Source organism: Bos grunniens, chromosome 2, assembly GCF_055505025.1.
Source record: "Bos grunniens cultivar Pamir isolate PY7600 chromosome 2, Bosgru_T2T1.0, whole genome shotgun sequence".
Classification (NCBI taxonomy): Eukaryota; Metazoa; Chordata; class Mammalia; order Artiodactyla; family Bovidae; genus Bos; species Bos grunniens.
The window spans coordinates 130,017,406-130,041,321 of NC_141166.1; the positions used below are offsets into that span (position 1 = coordinate 130,017,406).

General features: G+C 40.7%; 1 protein-coding gene across 2 annotated transcripts in view; it reads left to right on the forward strand.

The window, feature by feature from the left end:
- The window catches only part of WDR75 (WD repeat domain 75), a 42,032-nt gene that overhangs the window by 671 nt on the left and 17,445 nt on the right, over positions 1-23,916 (forward strand). The window contains exons 1-8 of one of the 2 annotated variants that reach the window (XM_086361710.1): positions 467-566; positions 6,898-7,027; positions 7,806-7,871; positions 8,723-8,813; positions 10,982-11,106; positions 18,876-18,946; positions 22,230-22,349; positions 22,805-22,893. In XM_086361710.1, coding sequence (XP_086217836.1) covers positions 481-566; positions 6,898-7,027; positions 7,806-7,871; positions 8,723-8,813; positions 10,982-11,106; positions 18,876-18,946; positions 22,230-22,349; positions 22,805-22,893 — 778 coding nt within the window. In that variant the 5' untranslated portion in view covers positions 467-480. Of the gene's footprint in view, positions 1-466; positions 567-6,897; positions 7,028-7,805; positions 7,872-8,722; positions 8,814-10,981; positions 11,107-18,875; positions 18,947-22,229; positions 22,350-22,804; positions 22,894-23,916 lie in introns of those variants that run through there. The other variant, XM_086361702.1, reaches the window with a different exon arrangement.

Here is a 23,916-nt window from a genome sequence, read left to right on the forward strand (position 1 = left end):
CAGTTCAGTTCAGTCGCTCAGTCGTGTCCGACTCTTTGCGACCCCATGAATCGCAGCACGCCAGGCATCCCTGTCCATCACCAACTCCCGGAGTTTATTCAAACTCATTTACCTTTTACACATGTCCTAATGTGGGTCGGGAAGATCCCCTGGAGAAGGAAATGGCAACCCACTCCAGTACTCTTGCCTGGAAAAATCCCATGGACTGAGGAGCCTGGTAGGCTACAGTCAATGGGGTCGCAAAGAGTCGGACACGACTGAGCGACTTCACTTTCACTTTTCACTTTTCAATGTTACTTGCCCAAGCCAAAGATGGCCGCACAGGCGCTGGGTCTTACCGTAGAAACCTACCATAGAGACTGAGTCCTAGAATGCCCCTCTTGGCGGCCTGTGGGCCGGGACAGACTCCCTACCCACCGGCTTCCGTTGAGGAAGCTCGTGGCTGGCCCGGCGGTAGAGAGTCCGTGCGCGTGCGCGAAGATGGTGGAGGAAGAGGGCATCCGCGTGGTTCGTTGTGGCGGCAGCGAGTTGAACTTCAGGAGAGCGGTGTTCTCTGCGGATTCTAAGTATGAGGCCATGGGTAATTGCCGGCCCGGCTGAGGGGCGTGAGTCCACGGGTGGTGGGGGGCGAGAACTGCCGGGCGCGTCTGGACCGGCCAGCCGGCGCTTCTGGCTCGAGGAAGCGGCGCGCGCGGGAGGGAGCCGGAGTCCGGGTGCTGCAAGAGGAGTCGGAAGCCCCTTAATCCAGAGGCACCGCAGGCTGGGGCGCGCTCGCTTCCCGGCTCCCTGGACCTGCAGATAGGTTTAGGGGGCCCCCGGGCTGACCCTTGTGTCTAGAATAGGCTCTGCATTGGAGAGGCTGGAACATAGTTCAGGCACAGATGTGTACGCCGCTACTCTTGGAAAACCAGGAGTAAACAGCCTTCTTTCGGACCGAATCGTGACTTGGATTACTGCAGGTTCCGATTTCTTTGCACTTCCCTATCACCTAAAAAAATGCGTTTTGATAGCCTTTTTGGAGCTTTCTGTAAAAACTGATACTAGATTCTGTGTGAGGTAAATATATGCGTAAGCCCTGATGGCCTTGCTCAGGAGTTCAGTGTAGCTGGAAGCGTAACTAAGCCCGGTTCATCTATTGTGTGCTTTTCGCGAGGTTCTTAATCTTCGCTTCAGTTGCCTCATCTGTAACCGGGAATGATATTTAGTAGTTCATTTCATAGGGTTGTTATAAAAGGATTAAATACCTTAATACATATTGTTCAGTCCTTCAGTCGTGTCCGACCCTTTGCGGCTCCATGGACTGCAGCACACCAAGGCTTCCCTGTCTTTCACTGTCTCCCGGAATTTGCTCAAACTCATGTCATTTGAGTCGATGATACCATCCAGCCATCTCATCCATTGTCACCCCGCCTCTCTTCCTGCCCTCAGTCTTGCCCAGCATTAAGATCTTTTCCAATGGCTCTTCACATGAGGTGGCCAAAGTATATATAGAACATGTCAAACAATGCTTGTCGTTGAATGGCTCAGTGTATGTCAGCTCTTACCATCATTGCTATATTGTGAACATCATTTAGAAATGATACAATATAAAAAGGTTTCCAGTCACTCAGGGATAGACACTTATCAAACACCCTTTCTGTCTTGGAAAAGCAGAGGTAGTATCTTTCGAAAGTTTATATTGCCACAATATCTTATGGGTGTATGGCAATAGTGATTGAATGCATGCATGACTTAAAGAAACTTCTGTAAATTGCCTTAGAGGCAAAAAAAAAAAATCTTTTGGTCTTTACAATACAAAGGGCTTTGTTGATACTCAACTTGTGAGTCAGGAGGAAACTGAGGCTTCAAGAGATTGCCAAAGTTCTGCCACTTTGGACTTATATCCAGTTTCTTCCTCCAGTGTACTATTTCTACAAGTTATTCGTTATATTGGGATCTAATGTTTTTCACTTCCTTAGTTGTGCAGTTAATTTTTAAGTGTTTACCAGCTATGTGTTAGTAAAAAACTGATATTTCAAAAACTAAGATAATTCCAGGATTGATCCTACCTTCAAGAATTTCAAGCCTAATGAGGAAAAGAAGATAACCAGTAACATGTTTCATACAGTTGCACTTTCAGTTCAGTTCAGTTCAGTCGCTCAGTCGTGTCCGACTCTTTGCGACCCCGTGAATCGCAGCACGCCAGACCTCCCTGTCCATCACCAACTCCCGGACTTCACTCAGACTCACGTCCATTGAGTCAGTGATGCCGTCCAGCCATCTCATCCTCTGTCGTCCCCTTCTCCTCCTGCCCCCAGTCCCTCCCAGCATCAGAGTCTTTTCCAGTGAGTCAACTCTTTGCATGAGGTGGCCAAAGTACTGGAGTTTCAGCTTTAGCATCATTCCTTCCAAGGAAATCCCAGGGCTGATCTCCTTCAGAATGGACTGGTTGGATCTCCTTGTAGTCCACGGGACTCTCAAGAGTTTTCTCCAACACCACAGTTCAAAAGCATCAGTTCTTCGGCACTCAGCACATCCATACATGACCATAGGAAAAACCATAGCCTTGACTAGACGGACCTTTGTTGGCAAAGTAGCGTCTCTGCTTTTGAATATGCTATCTAGGTTGATCATAACTTTCCTTCCAAGGAGTAAGCGTCTTTGGAAGCCCATAAGAAACAGTGTTTCAGACTAAAAGGATGGAGAAGGTTGATGAGGAAGTGATGTTTAGGCTACACAGGAATGGAACAAACTCTGGGAGATGGTGAACCACGGGGAAGCCTGGCTTGCTGAAGGCAAAGGGGTCGCAAAGAGTTGGACACGACTTGAGCGACTGAACTACAACAAATGGATGGTATTTTGACTAGAGGATATAGATGGAAGACATTTGGGATAGGGGGCACAGTATAAGCATGAGAACTGTGGTACAGTTAGCTAGTAGAAATGGTGTATGGAGAGAGCTGGGGATGTTAGTTTCGAAAGAAAATGTAGAATCAGTTCTTGGTTGTTGTTTGGTCCAAAGAGAGTGTATTTTTTTAGTTCTCTAGATAAGGTATACTCAGGCAGGGGGTGATAACATAAGATTGTGTTTCAGAATATGAATCTGAAAAATGTATCAGTTCAGTTCAGTCACTCAGTTGTGTCCAATTCTTTGCGACCCCATGAACTGCAGCACACCAGGCCTCCCTGTCCATCACCAACTCCCAGAGTCCACCCAAACCCATGTCCATTGAGTCAGTGATGCCATCCAACCATCTCGTCGTCCCCTTCTCTTCCTGCCCTCAATCTTTCCCAGCATCAGAGTCTTTTCCAGTGAGTCAACTCTTCATATCAGGTGGCCAAAGTATTGGAGTTTCAGCTTCAACATCAGTCCTTCCAGTGAACACCCAGGACTGATCTCCTTTAGGATGGACTGGTTGGATCTCCTTGCAGTCCAGGGGACTCTCAAGAGTCTTCTCCAACACCAGAGTTCAAAAGCATAAGGCTGTATAATACATGGTGGAGAGATGGAAGAGAGTAGGAAAGCATACTCAAGGTACAAGCTGGCATAGAAGAGGGAGTTACACAGTGAGAAAGTTTCCCTTCAGCAGTAGGATCTTGCAAAACCAGTAGGAGTTTGCTCCTTCTGTGATACATCGGGAGGCAGGGAGATCAAGCAAAGCAAACAACTTAAATTGGAATAGGTAGAGGGTTATCATGGCTGTGGGGTCAGTATATCTGCAGCATAGGGTGAAGGGAAGTGGTGGGAGAAGAGTCTAGAAGGTTATAGACCAGGGCTCCGAAGGCTAATCCAGGCATCCAAGCAAGAGATGACTTTGGCCAAAATTAAGATACTGTTGAAGGTGAAGAGAAAAGACAGAGCTTTGGAGTGCTTTAGCCAATAGGATTAACAAGGAAAAGATGTTGGGTTCATACCGGGACTCTTGAGTTTAAAGTACCTTGAAAATAAATGTGAATGTAGCAGGTGTTTAGGTAGAAATTCAAAATAGGAACTTGGTCAAGATTTAGAGATAACTTTTTTTCATGTATATATATATAAGCTAATAACTAAAGCCAGTTTTCTAGCAAATTAACAGGGTTATAATGAAATCGCTGAGGACTTGAATATTATCTAAAAGCTACTACAAGGAGTTGGCTAACTTATACAAAAAGGAATAAGGAAATGTTGTATTTTACTTCAAAGAGTTTATCAAAAAAGCTGAAATAGTAAATGAAATGACAGAATCGTGGCATTTTAGCAGCATCGTTTTTCTTTCCCAGCCCTTAAATCATACATTCTTCAAAACCTCATATAAATCCTGTTTCCTGCTTGAAAACATCATTAATTTCGTCAATACTTTATCAACAAAGATGACTGGAGTCCCCTGTGACAGGCACCGTGGTGGTGCTTTATGTGCACTCCTGTCTGCATGGTTTAGGTATTGTTATCCTCATTTTACAGAAGATTTATTGAGTGTCAGCTGTCTGTGCAAAGCTTGCACTTGCACACATTGTCTCAATGTACCCTTATAAAAATCTTATAATAATCCTTATAATAACCCATGAGTAGAGAACAGTGAGGTTTAAAGAGATTAAGTAACTTCTCCAACATCATTCAGCCCATACATGGATAAAAGCTGACATTTGAACCCATCTGGGCTTGACTTCTTTAAAATGCATTCTTTTCTACCACACTGTATTTCCATTATTATTTGTAGTAAGTAAACACAATTGCTCCCCTCAAAGAGCTCATAGTCTGGTCGGGAAAGTCTCTCATAACACTGTGTGGAAAATGCCAGAGTAGACCTGAGCCCTGCACCCTGTGGAAGCAGGTTAAGACAGGCACCGATTTGGAACAAAATAAAGGAAGGTTTGGAGAAGGCGATGGCACCCCACTCCAGTACTCTTGCCTGGAAAATCCCATGGACAGAGGAGCCTGGTAGGCTGCAGTCCACGGGCTCGCGAAGAGTCAGACAAGACTGAGCGATTTCACTTTGACTTTTAACTTTCATGCATTGGAGAAGGAAATGGCAACCCACTCCAGTGTTTTTGCCTGGAGAATCCCAGGGACGGGGGAGCCTGTTGGGCTGCCATCTGTGGGATCGCACAGAGTCGGACACGATTGAAGCGACTTAGCAGCAGCGGCAAGAGAAGGTTTCCGGTAGAAAGACACCCTAACTGAGTGTCAAAGATGTAGAAAATGTTCTCATTCTCCAAGGATAGCAGAATGTGCAAAGGCATGGAATGTTTCCTCTAGGGGTTTGTATTCAAATATTGGTAGTTAAACCCGTTATTCTCTGCTGAGGAGCAAGGAGAGAGGAAATGACTTTCCTCTAGAGAAGAGTATCAGAATCAGCTAGGGTGAGTTTTCAGTACCCCGTCACCCACCACCGTCTCAAGGAAGTACTGCCTAAAGGACCTGCTAATGCAGGGGGGGGAGCGGGGTTGGGCAGATTGTTGGAATTTTGAACCACTTGGCCTACTGTTCAAGTGAAAAAGTTCTAGTCAGATTGGAGTCAAACTTAGGAATTGGATCATATCCTGAAACCAGTGAAAAAACCTTGAAGGATTTTAATTTAGTCTTTATTTAAGGAAATAATATGGTCAAGTTTGTAAAAATGAATAAGAAAAGTGAATTGAAGAGCCGCACCTGGAGACTGAAGGGGGCCCTTAAAAGAGTGGTCTGGGCTGAAGATGGTGAGAACCTGGGTACTCATGGGCGTGGAGAGGAGGAGCCAGCCAGCAGGGGCGTCCATGGGCCTCGGTTGCTTCATTGCTTGTTCTTTGTTGATCTTATTAAACAGTTGAACACAACTGTGTCCTCTGGTCACAGCACTTGGAAGAGGCATCTTGATTTCAGAGATGTATGTGTGAAAACTCAAGTGTCTTAGAAATGATAAAATAGGGTAGTAGCAGCCCTAGTCAGCATAGATTTACCCTTTGATTATTTGGTAGTAATTCTTTCATTGGTTCATTGTATTTAAATAGTTTATAAAACCTTTGAAGATTGGGCAAGTTCTGTTTGACAGACTGGATTGGACATTGGAAATCAAATATAAGTAAGGCCTCTGCCCTACAGGAGCTTATGGCTACATAAGGGAGATGGATATTTAGATAAATGAGGAATTTCAACACAATTCAAAAATAGATCAAATGATTTGGGATCACAGAGTAGAGAGAGGTCCAGTCTAAGGATTCTGTGGTTTTTACCTTCTATAGTGTATGAGGAAGCACCATATTAGGCATGTACAGTGTCAGATCTAATAGGCACAGAACAAACATTTTTTATTTGATACTAGAATATTTGCAGTTCTGAGCTTTGTCTTATGGTTATACCTACTATGAAAAAAGTCAAATATTACCCCAGATTAACCACAATTAATAATTTAGTAGCCTCTGCTATATGGGAGAAAGCCACAAATCTAGAAAAACAAAGGCAAAATCAGCATTTTAGCAGCAAGAAAAAGAACTGCCATAAAGTCTTTACACTTTGCTATATGAGAGACCTCACTGAGTAGAGAATCTTCGACTTCGTACTTGTAAACTGGTGTCCACAGTGAATGATGGAGTATTGGAGGGCAAGGCAAGACTGCTGTTAGCCACACCCCACAGAAGAGTAACTGTAGTGCACAGCACAGTCTCTGCATCCGTTAGCCAGCAGGCAGCTTGGTTAGGTCAGCCGTTTTTGCAGGATGATGTCATATAGCCTCTGCCCCTGGCACAGGTCAGAGATGTGATTTTTGGCATCATTGATCTACTTTTGAGAGTTAATGAACTAAATGGTCTTAGATGTCCCTACAGGTGTGAGCAGCACAGTTTGAGTATACAGTTCTTGAACTTTTATTTTAAATGAAATCTCCATTGCATGTTTTAATTTTTCATGGACAATAGATTATACTGTATGGAAAAGTGAATCTTGTTTTTCTCTCTCATTTCCAGGTATATCTTCTGTGTCTCTGGAGACTTTATTAAAGTTTATAGCACAGCTACAGAAGAATGTGTGCATATATTGCAAGGGCACAGAAATCTGGTGACCGGAATCCAGCTCAATCCCAACAACCATCTACAGGTGTTAAACAATTCACAATCGAATCTTTTAATATTGGCATTACTGTTGCCAGAGTAATTTAAATTGAATTTGGCTGAGAAGCTTTCTAGGTGATGATCAAGGAAATATCTATTTTGATTTTCTGATTCAGGGTATTTTTCACTTATTTTTAATTATTAAAATTAAAAGTAAATTATTAAAATGGGTTCACAGCCTGGAACTACATTGTTTATGAGATGAGTTGCATGTCCTACTCCACCATCTTTCTTGTAAATTGTTTTCACAATAATATCACACACAGAAGTTCAGTGTAACCTTAGTAAAACTCGGTCCACTGAAACCAAAATAAAAACATGTTACTAAAGCATTCTGGTGTTACCAGAGTTTGGCCCACAGACTGTTGGTTACAATGAGATAAACGTAGAAATTGACTGTTACCCTACATTCCTTTGATACCCGTGCAAGATAAAAGTAGTTCTGCTGGTAAAGAACTGAGCTCTGGGATAATAGTCACAAGCTCTCAAGAGTTTTTTATTACTCAGTACCTTATCATCTCCCTCTTGAAAGTAGAGGGTTGACTTTTTTCCTTCTTTTAATTAAAATTTGATAGGTCTCATTTCCACAAAGAGCTGTGATAAGATTTTTCATTTTGCAAAAAGAGTATAAGTGACTTCACGTCTTTAAAGCTAATAATAGATTAATGAATAGGCAATACCTTCTGTATCAGCATTTAAGTTACTTGATAATCTTATTGTAGTTCTTTTTCTTAATCAGTTTTGTACTGTTTTTACCCTTTTAGCTGTATTCTTGTTCCGTTGATGGCACAATTAAACTGTGGGACTATATAGATGGCATTTTGATAAAGGTAAGTGGATTGAGTTTCCATTTTCATTATGTGAAGAGAAATGGCAACATAAGACAGATGTGTTTTGTTACTTCTCTAAGGTCTCATCTTTTAGATAGCCTTCCTAAAATGTCATGAAATTCACTCATCATAAAAGATAAATTTGACTATATAAAATTTTAAACTTTTTTAACCAAAAAATGAGCAGTGAAAGAACATGTTTACAAGAGATATTATCAGTGATACACAAAATTACCAAAAACCAATAAGGAAAAACTAGACCCCACAGGAAAAAAACGATGGTATAGAGTAGGAATATGTAATACACTAAAAAGAAATAGCCAATAAACATGAAAAGATTCTTAACCTTGTTAATAGTTAAATGTAAATTAAGAGATAACAACCGCATTTTTCCCTGTCAGTTTAGACAAATTGCAAATTGAAAATACATAGTGATAAAATATAGAGAAATATACATTTTTGTATATAGTCAGTATATGAAACTGAAAATGAATACCTTTGCTCCAGCAATCTCACCTTTAGGAATCTCTTGTTGAAATAATGCCAGGTACATACGATTCTTAAAACATTAAACATTGTTCATGGTAGAAAAAAGTTGAATTTACTCAAGTTAAAATTTGATATTCATTCAATTGAATACTGTGCACCCATGGAAAAGAACCAGGTAGATCTAGAGATATTCACTTAAAAGGTTATTTAGTAAATACATACTGAGTGTCTCCCTAGGCCAAGTTTTCTTCTGATGTTGGCAATATAGCAGTGAGCAAAATGGATTAAAAAAATCCCTCCTGTTAATGAAACTTCTGCAGGGGGTGGACGGAATAAATAATATTGTGCTCTTCATCTTTCAGACCTTCAGAGTTGGGTGTGAACTTCACGCCCTTTTTACTCTTTCCCATGCTGAGGATTCTGTCTTTGTTACAATAAATAAAGAAAAACCAGGTACAGTAAATTAATTTATTTTGACTTATATAGCTTTGAGTGGCTTTTTTCTTTTTACAGTGTCTCAAATTTAACATTTTCATTTTAGTCTGAAGTCAGTTTTTGGAGCTGGTGTTTAAATTGGTTTCATCATTATTGCAGTCATTTGGGGGAGGGTTTGTATTACTTTCTGAAGTATTGATGAGGGAATGATTATTTAAAATATGGTTGTGATAATGGACAACCTAACTCTGATTTTAAAGCTATTTTGAGCTACAGTGTGTCTTGCTACTGAACAAATGTCATTTTTAAGCATCCCTATCATTTTACCCATCCTCAAATACCACCCATTTGTTGACCTTGAATCTGGAAGAAATGGTATAGAAAACAAATTATTAGCAGCTAAGAGGGCGGCTAAATTATTTTTATATTTTTGTTATCATTGGAACATTATTCACTGAAATTGCTGTTTCAGAGCATTTTAGGAAATCTAGAATATCTTCAGTAGTTACAAGTAATTATCCTTTAGCAAGTTTAATACCCCAACATTGATACGAAGAATATATCCAAAGCATTTTTCTAATCTCAGACTTCAAGAATCCCAATGCAACCTGTGTGCGTCCTCCTCAAAATAGAGTTGTATTCAGAATTCAAAGTACAGACCAGCTTTAAATTTGTAACTGGGTGGTCAGTGAGATTGGCTCACAACTCATTAACTAAGTAATCCTTTCCATGATGGGGGTGGTTTGGAAGTTTTGGGGGGATTTTTGGTTTGTTTTTTGGGGAGTGTTGGTAGTCAGATTTTTGGGATTTGGGAGGGGGGTTGTTGTTTCTTTTGTTGAAACAGTTTGCAGATTGCTAATGTCATGGACTTTTAAGTAACTTGAGAATAGTCACAACTGTGAAAGCGAAATCGCTTTTAGCTAGAAGTCATTTGGTACCGTGTTAAGGAGTAATGTTTTTATCTATCAGAAATGTGACATGAAAGAATAAAAAGCTATGAGTTTTCTTATGTGGCCCATAAACCATCTTTAAGGGACATTTCAAAAAATATCTGGAAATGGTAATATATTTCTTAAAATGATTGTTGCCTTATCAGGTGACTGTTTAAAATAGCACTTTTCAGTATTTAGGTTCTGCCTGTACATAAATATGTGAATTCTTAATGTCTCTTGTTGTTGTTTAGTCACTCAGTCGTGTCCGACTCTTGAGACCCCATGGACTGTAGCCCGCCAGGTTCCTCTGTCCATGGGATTCTCCAGGCAAGAATACTGGAGTTGGGTGCCATTTCCTTCTGCATCTTAATGTCTATCTTAATTCTTAAATGTGTATGCTTATTTAAAAATTCATGTTTCTGAACTCTGATTCACTGGGTCTGAGATTTGGTCTAGGAGTGAGCATTTTTTGTGTCTTCCTAGGTGGCTTTGCTCATCACTGTGGTTTGGTAGCCACTCCCCATACTCACCACATGATTCCTCAGTTGAAGTGGGCAGTGTTGGGGAAGACTTAACTTTAGAAAAGAAAATACGTGTTTAGGATTTAGGCATATAAAGTTTGAGATGACTGAAAAGGCTGTAAGAAAGACTGGAAAACAGAAAAAAATAGTAGATCAACGCGTTACAGACATTTGTATTCATTATAAAATCTAGGGGGCTTCCCTGGTAGAGGACAAGGAAGAAATAGTGCAGTGAAATATAACTGTTTCCTGTTAAGGAGAAGCTATTTTAACAGAATGCAAAGAGAAAAGCATGCCAGTTTACAGAAAAATTTATCCTATGTATGTGTGGCAAGTCCATAGCATTTGTGAAAGCTCTCAGATGATTTGTTGCTTGTGGCTGCTCATTTCACCAGTATGTCATATTCTGTCTCCATTTTAAAGCTCATCTCAGCACTTTGGAAAGCAAAATGCACCAGTAAAAGAAACTGTTTCCTATTTCTACATATATGATGCTTGTGTGTACATAAATGTTCTGAATGTACATATGATGCTTGTGTACATAAATGAGTTCTGAGATTAGACTTCTGTTAAAACTTGTATATTCAAATAAAGAGTACAGCTTGTTCAGATAGCCTAGAATGATGATCTTGGCATCAAGTGAACTCTGGAGTTCTGATAAATGGTTTTATATGAACAAACACACATGCTTTCTCTGGAGAAGCTTTCTATTAATATAGCTGCCTTTGGCTAGATGTCTTTCAGCTGGCTTCAGTGAAACTACCAAAATCATCAAGTCAGGAAATAGAAGCTAAGGAGCTCTCCTTTGTTTTGGATTACGTAAACCAGTCACCCAAGTGCATTGCCTTTGGAAATGAGGTAAAATTTGCTTTGTTGGTTTTCTTTTGTGTACATAAAATCTCTTTCCTGCGATCTTTCCTCTGAGTATTTTATGTTACAGTCATTTAATATTGCCTTGAGTTACAGTGCCTTTGTTAGGAGCTAAAAAAACTGTCTTGCAGCTTTAGCATATGTTTGCAGTATAGATTTTTTTTAGGCCCATTCTTATTTTGTATATTGTCTTACTGCTCTTATAAACTCTGTAATTCTTCAGAAAAATCAATGGTTTGACATATTTTCTGTACTTCTTAGCCTATACCATGTAAAAGCCACTTAAATTGATTGTAGATATTGTAGCCACTTGATTATAGATATATGTCTTTTGAAAATATGACCTCCATGTCTGTAAATAGTATGCTTTTACAGAAAAGTAAAGAAATGAAATCTCAACAGGCAATAATATTTGAGGAATGTTTTTCTAGACTTTTTCTTAAATATGTATAAAATAACTTCCCAATCTGAATAATTATCTGAGGGCTTTATCTTTTTTTTTCTTCACTTAGCACTGCAGCATGTGTATACTTAAATTTTTATCTGAAACTAACTGTATGATGTTCATACAATAATTTATTTAGCTATCAAATCAAGTACCATAGAAAGCCCCTAAATATCATTGTGATGGCATGTTTCTTTAGTCTTAAGTTTTATAACATTATTTTGGCTTTGTTCTAAAAAGGTTTAATTTCTTAGAGAAAACACTTAGCATTATAAACGTCATTACTCTTCAGCAGCGTAGTCATCAGTTAAATACAAATTAAAAGCACAATGAGATACTACTTCACGTCCACTAGAACAGATAGTGACAGTACCGAGTGGCTGAATATGGGGTAAAGTTAAGCATGTGCCTTACTGTGACCCAGCAGTTCTGCCTATAGGTAGCAACATGAAAGCGTGGCCACCAAATGACACGTACGAGAAAGTGTGCGTCAATAAGAGAATCAACGATTTGTAATACATATGCATTCACTGGGTGCTGCTAAACAATAAAAAGGAACCAATGATACATTTAAGAGCATGGGTGAATCTCAGAAAGGTGATATTGAGCTACCATTGGGAGGTATTAGATTGGTGCAAAAGTAATTGCAGTTTCAGACCATGAATTTTATTTTATTTTTTTTATTTTATTTTATTTTTAAACTTTACATAATTGTATTAGTTTTGCCAAATATCAAAATGAATCCGCCACCGTTACACATGTGTTCCCCATCCTGAACCCTCCTCCCTCCTCCCTCCCCATACCGTCCCTGTGGGTCATCCCCGTACACTAGCCCCAAGCATCCAGTATCCTGCATCGAACCTGGACTGGCATCTCGTTTCGTACATGATATTTTACATGTTTCAATGCCATTCTCCCAAATCTTCCCACCCTCTCCCTTTCCCACAGAGTCCATAAGACTGTTCTATACATCAGTGTCTCTTTTGCTGTCTCGTACACAGGGTTATTGTTACCATCTTTCTAAATTCCATATATATGCATTAGTATACTGTACTGGTGTTTTTCTTTCTGACTTACTTCACTCTGTATAATAGGCTCCAGTTTCATCCACCTCATTAGAACTGATTCAAATGTATTCTTTTTAATGGCTGAGTAATACTCCATTGTGTATATGTACCATAGCTTTCTTATCCACTCATCTGCTGATGGACATCTAGGTTGCTTCCATGTCCTGGCTATTATAAACAGTGCTGAGATGAACATTGGGGTACACGTGTCTCTTTCCCTTCTGGTTTCCTCAGTGTGTATGCCCAGCAGTGGGATTGCTGGATCATAAAGCCATGAATTTTAAATCATTATAATTAGGCTGAAACACATCTTTATTTTTTTTCCTTTTATTTTTTATTTATTTATTTTTAATGTAAATTTATTTATTTTAATTGGAGGTTAATTACAATATTATATTGGTTTTGCCATACAACAACATGAATCCACCACACATATACACGTGAAACACATCTTTATTAATCAAACTAGGGACCATTGCAATCAACACATTTTTGCCAATGAGAAATAAGTTTGCTTATTTCTGTATCATAAAAATCCATGCTTCAAGATTCGTCAACTCACAGAAAGCATTTTCTGCCTCCTGGTTGTGGAGCATTTTCCCTGCAAAAAGTTGTTGAAATGCCAGAAGTGGTAGTTGGTTGGCAAGAGGTCAGGTGAATATAATGGATGAGGCAAAACTTGATAGCCTAAATCATTCATTTTTTGAAGTGTTGTTTGTGTGACGTGTACTCAGGCGTTGTCTTGGGGAAGAATTGTGCCCGTTCTGTTGACCAGTGCCGACTGCTGTCATTGCAGTTTTCACTGCATCTCGTCAACTTGCTGAGCGTACTCCTCAGATGTAATGGTTTCACCTGGATTCAGAAAGCTGTAGTGGATCAGACAGGCAGGAGACCACCAAACAGTGGCCACAACCTTTTTTTGATGCAAATTTGGCTTTGGGAGGTGCTTTGGATCTGCTTCTCAGTCCACCCATAGAGCTGGTCATTGCTGGTTGTTGTATACAATCCACTCTTCCTCGTATGTCACAGATCGAGAAATGGTTCATTGTTGTTGCGTAGAATAAAAAGTATATTCCAGTTCAGTCGCTCAGTCATGTCCAACTCTTTGCAACCCCATGAATCGCAGCACGCCAGGCCTCCCTGTCCATCACCAACTCCCGGAGTTCACTCAGACTCAGGTCCATCGAGTCAGTGATGCCATCCAGCCATCTCATCCTCTGTCATCCCCTTCTCCTCCTGCCCCCAATCCCTCCCAGCATCAGAGTCTTTTCCAATGAGTCAACTCTTCGCATGAGGTGGCCAAAGTACTGGAGTTTCAGCTTCAGCATCATTCCTTCCAAAGAAATCCAAGGGCTGATCTTTAGGTTGGATCTCCTTGCAGTCCAAGGGACTCTCAAGAGTCTTCTCCAACACCACAGTTCAAAAGCATCAATTCTTCCGTGCTCAGCTTTCTTCATAGTCCAAATCTCACATCCATACATGACCACAGGAAAAACCATAGCCTTGACTAGACGGACCTTTCTTGGCAAAGTAATGTCTCTGCTTTTGAATATGCTGTCTAGGTTGGTCATAACTTTTCTTCCAAGGAGTAAGTATCTTTTAATTTCATGGATGCAGTCACCATCTGCAGTGATTTTGGAGCCCATAAAAATAAAGTCTGATGCTGTTTCCACTGTTTCTCCATCTATTTCCCATGAAGTGATGGGACCAGATGCCATGATCTTCGTTTCCTGAATGTTGAGTTTTAAGCCAACTTTTTCACTCTCCTCTTTCACTTTCATCAAGAGGCTTTTTACTTCCTCTTCACTTTCTGCCATAAGGGTGGTGTCATCTGCATATCTGAAGTTATTGATATTTCTCCTGGCAATCTTGATTCCAGCTTGTGCTTCTTCCAGCCCAGCATTTCTCATGACGTACTCTGCATATAAGTTAAATAAGCAGGGTGACAATATACAGCCTTGACGTACTCCTTTTCCTATTTGGAACTAGTCTGTTGTTCCATGTCGAGTTCTAACTGTTGCTTCCTGACCTGCATACAGATTTCTCAAGAGGCAGGTCAGGTGGTCTGGTATTCCCATCTCTTGAAGATTTTCCACAGTTTCTTGTGATGCACACAGTCAAAGGCTTTGGCATAGTCAATAAAGCAGAAATAGATGTTTTTCTGGAACTCTCTTCTTTTTTCAATGATCCAGCAGATGTTGGCAATTTGATCTCTGGTTCCTCTGCTTTTTCTAAAACCAGCTTGAACATCTGGAATTTCATGGTTCACGTATTGCTGAAACCTGGCTTGGAGAATTTTGAGCATTACTTTACTAGTGTGTGAGATGAGTGCAATTGTGCGGTAGTTTGAGCATTCTTTGGCATTGCCTTTCTTTGAGATTGCAATGAAAACTGACCTTTGCCAGTCCTGTGGCCACTGCTGAGTTTTCCAAATTTGCTGGCATATTGAGTGCAGCACTTTCACAGCATCATCTTTCAGGATTTGGAATAGCTCAACTGGAATTCCATCACCTCCACTAGCTTTGTTCGTAGTAATGCTTTCTAAGGCCCACTTGACTTCCCATTCCAGGATGTCTGGCTCTAGGTCAGTGATCACACCATCGTGATTATCTGGGTCGTGAAGATCTTTTTTGTACAGTTCTCCTGTGTATTCTTGCCACCCCTTCTTAATATCTTCTGCTTCTGTTAGGTCTGTCCTTTATCGAGCCCGTCTTTGCATGAAATGTTCCCTTGGTATCTCTAATTTTCTTGAAGAGATCTCTAGTTTTTCCCATTCTGTTGTTTTCCTCTATTTCTTTGCATTGATCGCTGAGGAAGGCTTTCTTATCTCTTCTTGCTATTCTTTGGAACTCTGCATTCAGATGCTTATATCTTTCCTTTTCTCCTTTGCTTTTCATTTCTCTTCTTTTCACAGCTATTTGTAAGGCCTCCCCAGACAGCCATTTTGGTTTTTTGCATTTCTTTTCCATGGGGATGGTCTTGATCCCTGTCTCCTGTACAGTGTCAGGAACCTCAGTCCATAGTTCATCAGGCACTCTATCAGATCTAGTCCCTTAAATCTATTTCTCACTTCCACTGTATAATCATAAGGGATTTGATTTAGGTCATACCTGAATGGTCTAGTGGTTTTCCTTACTTTCTTCAACTTCACTCTGAATTTGGCAATAAGGAGTTCATGATCTGAGCCACAGTCAGCTCCTGGTCTTGTTTTTGTTGACTGTATAGAGCTTCTCCATCTTTGGCTGCAAAGAGTATAATCAATCTGATTTTGATGTTGACCATCTGGTGATGTCCATGTGTAGAGTCTTCTCTTGTGTTGTTGGAAGAGAGTGTTTGCTATGACCAGTGCGTTTTCCTGGCAAAACTCTATTATTCTTTGCCCTGGTTCATTCCATATTCCAAGGCCAAATTACCCTGTTACTCCAGGTGTTTCTTGACTTCCTACTTTTGCATTCCAGTCCCCTGTAATGAAAAGGTCATCTTTTTTGGGGTGTTAGTTCTAAAAGGTCTTGTAGGTCTTCATAGAACCATTCAACATCAGCTTCTTCAGCATTACTGGTTGGGGCATAGACTTGGATTACTGTGATATTGAATGGTTTGCCTTGGAAACGAACAGAGATCATTCTGTCGTTTTTGAGATTGCATCCAAGTACTGCATTTTGGACTCTTTTGTTGACCATGATGGCCACTCCATTTCTTCTGAGGGATTCCTGCCGGCAGTAGTAGATATAATGGTCATCTGAGTTAAAGTCACCCATTCCAGTCCATTTCAGTTCGCTGATTCCTAGAATGTCAATGTTCACTCTTGCCACCTCCTGTTTGACCACTTCCAATTTGCCTTGATCCATGGACCTGACATTCCAGGTTCCTATGCAATATTGCTCTTTACATCATCGGACCTTGCTTCTATCACCAGTCACATCCACAGCTGGGTATTCTTTTTGCTTTGGCTCCATCCCTTCATTCTTTCTGGAGTTATTTCTCCACTGATCTCCAGTAGCATATTGGGCACCTACTGACCTGGGGAGTTCCTCTTTCAGTATCCTATCATTTTGCCTTTTCATACTGTTCATGGGGTTCTCAAGGCAAGAATACTGAAGTGGTTTGCCATTCCCTTCTCCGGTGGACCACATTCTGTCAGATCTCTCCACCATGACCCGCCCATCTTGGGTTGCCCCACGGGCATGGCTTAGTTCATTGAGTTAGACAAGGCTGTGGTCTGTGTGACTAGATTGACTAGTTTTCTGTGAGTATGGTTTCAGTGTGTCTGCCCTCTGATGCCCTCTTGCAGCACCTACCGTCTTACTTGGGTTTCTCTTACCTTGGGCGTGGGGTATCTCTTCACGGCTGCTCCAGCAAAGCACAGCTGCTGCTCCTTACCTTGGAAGAGGGGTATCTCCTCACCTACGCCCCTCCTGACCTTGAAAGTGGAATAGCTCCTCTAGGCCCTTCTGTGCCCACGCTCATTGGACTTGGGGTTGCTTGTCTCCACCCTCTGGCCTGGGACATGGTGTAGCTCCTCCCGGCTGCTCCTACGCTGTCACAGCCTGGCACTCCCGGCCGCCGCCCCTGACCTCAGACACGAGGTAGCTCCTCTCGGCTGCTGCCCCTGACCTCGGACATGGGGTAGCTCCTCTTGGCCGTTCCTATGCAGTTGCAGCCTGGCAGTCTCGGCCACTGCCCCTGACCTCAGATGTGGGGTAGCTCCTCTTGGCCGTTCCTATGCAGTTGCAGCCTGGCAGTCTCGGCCACTGCCCCTGACCTCGGACGTGGGGTAGCTCCTCTTGGCCGTTCCTATGCAGTTGCAGCCTGGCAGTCTCAGCCACTGCCCCTGACCTCGGACGTGGGGTAGCTCCTCTCGGCTGGGCTCTGTGTGCCAAAAGTATATATAGATACATATATATATATATATTTTTTTTTTTTTTTTCTTTTGGTCAGCTCTTGAGACACCTACTCATTGACCTTTTTCACCTTTCCAATTTGCTTCAAATGCCGAATGACCACGGAATGGTTGACATTGAGTTCTTTGGCAAAGTCTCATGAAGTTGTAAGAGGATCAGCTTTGATGATGGCTGCCAGTTGGTCATTGTCAACTTCCAGTGGCCAGCTACTACCCTCCTCATCTTCCAGGCTCTCGTCTTCTTTGCAAAACTTCTTTAACAACCACCGCACTGGACATTCAGTAGTCGTTCCTGGGCCAGATGTGTTATTGATGTTGTGAGTTGTCTCTGCTGCTTTATGATCCATTTCGAACTCAAATAAGAGAATCACATAAATTTGCTTTTCGTCTAATACCGTTTCTATAGTCTAAAAATAAGTATAAACAGCAAGCAATAAGTTGTTAGCAAAAAACATCAAGTGAGAAATATGCATTAAAATGATGTATAACATAACCACGTGTATTTAAGAATGTATTCCAATATCAAATGGCAAAGTTCAACAATACAAAACCACAGTTACTTTTGCACCAACCTAATATTTACCGTTCTGTTATAGAACAGGCCGAGAGGTAAGCCGTGGTGATAGCTGGCAGGGCTAGGGGCATTGGGGATTGACTGGAATAAAGAACAAATGAGCGCTCCTGAGGCAAAGAAAATGTCCTAAATCTTGATTGTGGTGATGGTTACGTGGTTAGATACATGTCAGACATTGCACTTTACTGTTTATAAATTATGCCATAATAGAAAAAAGTTTTAATCATTATACTTAAAGTTCGAGACTCTAGTTTTAGGATATAGGATCTACATTAATCTTTAACTTTCTGATTATTATAAAAGTAGGAGTATCCTTTCCATACAATAATCATGCTGGTAAAGAATCCGCCTGCAACCCAGGAGATCCAGTTCAATTCCTGTGTCGGAAAGTTCCCCTGGAGAAGGGATAGGCTACCCACTCCAATATTCTTGGGCTTCCCTGGTGGCTTAGATGGTAAAGAATCTGCCTGCAATGTGGGAGACTTGGGTTGCAAAGATCCCCTGGAGGAGGGCATGGCAACCCACTCCAGTATTCTTGCCTGGAGATCCCCATGGACAGAGGAGCCTGGTGGGCTACAGTCCATGGGGGGTCACAAAGAGTCAACTAAGCAACTGCACATCCTTTCCATTGTTAAACTGTAATATATCATTTCATATTAATCTTGATCAGCAAAACAGTTTTGTTGCTTTGTTAACTATTGTGACGAGAATATTTCTTTTTAAAGGGTGTTAACTGTTACTCTGAATGTTATCTTCTCTTTGCAATACCAGGGGGAGTATGTTGCTGCAGTACGGGACTTCTACTTGTCTGTTTATTTTTTCAAAAAGAAAACAACAACAAGGTAAGAATTCCGTTTTGATAGCTTTATTTTATTTACTCAAGAGTTTATTGTAATTTTATTTATCTTAATTTTATTCATCCTGTGACCCAAAGCTATTTCTATACCATATTAAAATTATGAAACCACAAGATATAAAGGTAGATTTTTTAATCCACAGTGAGTTAAAATTATTACACACAAAATCCTAGGGAGCTTGTCTGCCTAAAACTCCATCCACACATAGATTTCTGCTGTCAGAATTGAGATGTGGTTTCCAAAGTCTTTTCTAGATTATCCTCATTTATATTGTGGCTATAGAGATGAATATAGGCTTTCGGCTATCTGGGCTTAACATGATTCAAATTAGTTTATTGAACCACCTTGCACTTCAGATTAACATACATTTTAAATGGGGATGATACCATTAAATGGGGATCATGAACTCCTTATTGCAAAATTCAGACTTAAGTTGAAGAAAGTAGGCAAAACCACTAGACTCTTCAGATATGACCTAAATCAAACACCTTACGATTATACAGTGGAAGTGACAAACAGATTCGAGGATTTAGATCTGATAGAGTGCCTGAAGAACTATGGATGGAGGTTTGTGACATTGTACAGGAGGCAGTGATCAAGACCATCCCCAAGAAAAAGAAATGAAAAATGGCAAAATGGTTGTCTGAGGAGGCCTTAACAAATAGCTGAGAAAAGAAGAGGAACTAAAGGCAAAAGAGAAGAGGAAAAATACACCCATTTGAGTGCAGAGTTCCAAGGAATAGCAAGGAGAGATAAGAAAGCCTTCTTCAGTTATCAATGCAAAGAAATAGAGGAAAACAATAGAATGGGAAAGACTGGACATTTCTTTAAGAAAATCAGAGATATCAAGGGAACATTTCATGCAAAGATGGGCACAATGAAGGACAGAAAGGGTATGGACCTAACAGAAGCAGAAGATACTAAGAAGAGGTGGCAAGAATACACCGAAGAACTACTCAAAAAAGATCTTCATGACCCAGATAACCGCGATGGTGTGATCACTCACCTAGAGCCAGACATCCTGGAATGCAAAGTTAAGTGGGCATCACTATGAACAAAGCTAGTGGAGGTGATGGAATTCCAGTTGAGCTATTTCAAATCCTAAAAGATGATGCTGTGAAAGTGCTACACTCAATATGCCAGCAAATTTGGAAAACTCAGCAGTGGCCCCAGAACTGGGAAAGGTCAGTTTTCATTGCAATCCCAAAGAAAGGCAATGCCAAAGAATGTTCAAACTACCGCACAGTTGTACTCATCTCACACACTAGTAAAGTGATGCTCAAAATTCTCCAGGCCAGGCTTTAACAGAATGTGAATCATGAACTTCCAGATTTTCAACTGGATTTAGAGGAACCAGAGATCAAATTGCCAACATCCGTTGGATCATCAGAAAAGCATGAGAGCTCCAGAAAAACATTTGCTTCTGCTATATTGACTATGCCAAAACCTTTGACTGTGTGGATAACAACAAACTGTGGAAAATTCTTCAAAAGATAGGAATACCAGACCACCTTACCTGCCTCCTGAGAAATCTGTATGCGGGTCAAGAAGCAACAGTTAGAATTGAACGTAGAACAACAGACTGGTTCCAAGTAGGGAAAGGAGTACATCAAGGCTGTATGTTGTCACCTTGCTTATTTAACTTATATACAGAGTACATCATATGAAATGCCGGGCTCGATGAAGCAGAAACTGGAATCAAGATTGCTGGGAGAAATATCAATAACCTCAGATATGCAGATGACACCACCCTTATGGCAGAAAGTGAAGAACTAAAGAGCCTCTTGGTGAAAGTGAAAGAGCAGAGTGAAAAAGTTGGCTTAAAGCTCAACATTGAGAAAACAAAGATCATGGCATCCGGTTCCATTACTTTATGACAAATAGATGGGGAAACAGTGACAGACTTTATTTTGGGGGGCTCCAAAATCCGCAGATGATGGCTGCAGCCATGAAATTCAAAGACACTTGCTCCTTGGATGAAAAGTTGTGACCAATCTAGATGGCATATTAAAAAGCAAAGATATACTTTGCTGACAAAGGTCCATCTGGTCAAAGCTATGGTTTTTCTAGTAGTCTTTTACGGATGTGAGAGTTTATAAAGAAAGCTGAGCACGGAAGAATTAATGCTTTTGAACTGTGGTGTTGGAGAAGACTCTTGAGAGACCCTTCGACTGCAAGGAGATCAAACCATTCTATCCTAAAGGAAGTCAGTCCTGAACATTCATTGGAAAGACTGATGCTGAAGCTGAAACTCCAATACTTTGGCTACCTGATGTGAAGAACTGACTCACTGGAAAAGACTGATGCTGGGATAGATTGAATGCAGGGGGAGAAGGGGATGACAAAGGATGAGCTGGTTGGATGTCATCACCAACTCGATGGACATGAGTTGAGTCCAGGAGTTGGTGATGGACAGAGAATCCTGGTGTGTTGCAGTCCATGGGGTTGCAGAGTCGGACGCGACTGAGCAACTGAACTGAACTGAACAGAACAGAGTTGTAAGGATGACTGAGATAATATATTTAAAGAGGCTAGTGCTAAGCATGGGATTTCCCAGGTGGCACATTGGTAAAGAATCTGTCTGCCAGTGCAAGAGATACTAGAGACATGGGTTTGATCCTTGGATTGGGAAGTTTCCCTGGTGAAGGAAATGGCAACCCACTCCAGTGTTCTTGTCTGGAAAGTCCCATGGACAGAGGAGCCTGGGGGGCTGCAGTCTGTGGGATTGCGAAGAGTCAGACAGGACTGAGCCCAGCACACAGCAACACAGTGCTAAGCATGAGAAGTCACTCTTCAAATGACGCTGTCCTCTTGAACCCTGCCTGAAGATTAACATCTGTTTTCCTTTGCAGTATAAGAAGGATCCTTACATCTTTGAACAGATTATCCAGCTGTCTCAGATATAATTTCTGAGGCTTATGCATACTTAATACTAAAAACTTAGCTTAAACAAGAAATTTTAACAAACTTTGGCCAGGTAGAAAACCACGGAAAGGACTGTCTATTCTTTATTTCACTCTCAGTGGCCTCCATGGATAAGTAATTATGGTAGAATGTTATTCACATAAAGTTTATATTGTTTAATAATAAATGTTTATAAAATGTAATTGATGATTCCTGGTCACAGTTTTTCTTAAAAATCGTACATTTATATTCAGTGCATTCTGAGAGCTCACCAGTTTGGCTTGATAAGGATGGACCTCCTTTTACTTAACTATATCACACCCACCAAGTCTTTAATAATCAAGGTAAAATTTTTTTCTTCTAGGTTTACCTTATCATCATCAAGAAATAAAAAACATGCTAGGAACAACTTTACATGTGTAACATGTCACCCAAAGGAAGATTGCATAGCAACTGGTCACAAGGATGGCAAAATTCGTCTTTGGTCGGTTTACTCTTGAAGAGCTTGATGATCATTTATTTCTTCTGGATTAGTCCTGCAGAACAGGGGTATACCTGGGTACAGGGAGAAGGACAGAACCGAAAAGCAGCTGCTAATAGTAGATGAGGCTTTGCTGGCGTCCTCCCTGTCTTTTTTTTTTTCTCCCTTTTTTATATTACTATACTCTTCATTGCACACTTACTATTTTAAGATTTCCACCCTTGGCCCTAGGAGTGAAAAAGGTGCATTTTATCTATAAGAGAGCTTTTTGTCAGCCTTTAAGTAAAATGGAAAGAGTAACAACAGTGAATATTGAACTGGTAGGATACTATGATGGCCTGTTGTTTGCAGAAGTGACTGGTTTAGAAATAGAAAGTGTTCTTTTTGCACATTAAAACCAGTGAGCTTGATAAACATACCCCTTTGACCAAATTAAGAATTTTGGTTTTCTCCAACAGGAGGAATTTTGATGATGAAAAGAAATATACATATACATGTTTACATTGGCATCATGATTTGGTTATGGATTTGGCTTTTTCAGTGACAGGTAAGTGCAGATTTAATAATTAAAATGAACTTTTGAAATGTGTGAACCAAGTATTTTAATTCATTGTATTTATAGTCTGAAAGACTTAGAATTGCCTGGGCAAAACGAATTTTAAGCGCTTATATATTACTCATGTTTTAGGCATAGTTAGCACAACGCTTATTGCACAATACCATTTGTTTAAGGTTTCAGAGCCCTTCAGAGTATCAAACTGTACACCTGTCATAAAGCCTCTTGTTAATACACACCTATTTAGATTATATTACTTTTTTGTTTTAATGTATGTGCACATTGTCAAGTGCTTGTTGTCCATGAGTCTAACTACAGTTTATCAAGAGCAAGTGACTACTGATGCTTCACATCCATTACCTCATTTCATTGTTGACCCCAAAAATAATAGACACCTTTATTCTTGTTGTACAGATGCCGTAAATGAGCTTTATAGTTGAGAACTAAGTTGCTTAAAAGGTCACATGGCTAGTAAGTTCGATTTGGACCTAGATCTAGTTCAAAAGTTTCTTTTTTTACCTATAAGATCGCCACATTCACTGTTTGAAGTTAATTCAGTCCTTTGTTCCATTTAAGCAGCATGCGAGTGGCTGTAATGAGTAAAAACACCCCCTTGGAAATAGGATGACCTACAACAGAAATTTGGGGTACATTTTGCCTTTGGTTGCTTTAGCATCCCTACACCTGTGTGCTGAAAATCATGTCATTATATTTTGGCTGGTTCCGAACAATGCAGGGGACGGGGTCCTACATGCTCCAGGGGTTGATGTCCCTGGAGAAAGTGGATTTTCTTCCTGCAGGTCTTCCTAGAGACGGCCAGGACAAGTCTTAGTACTGTGGGCTCTGGATTCCTACAGGGTTTCTTGGGTTTAACTCACTGGAGCTTTGGGAAGTAGAACGTATCCTCAGCCCACTTGTGCTTTTGGTTTTGGGGGTTGGGGAGTGGTGGGTGGAAGGGTGGGACCCAGCCTGATACTTAGAGTAGTACAGCTGGAGTCCACGGGAACTGAGAAC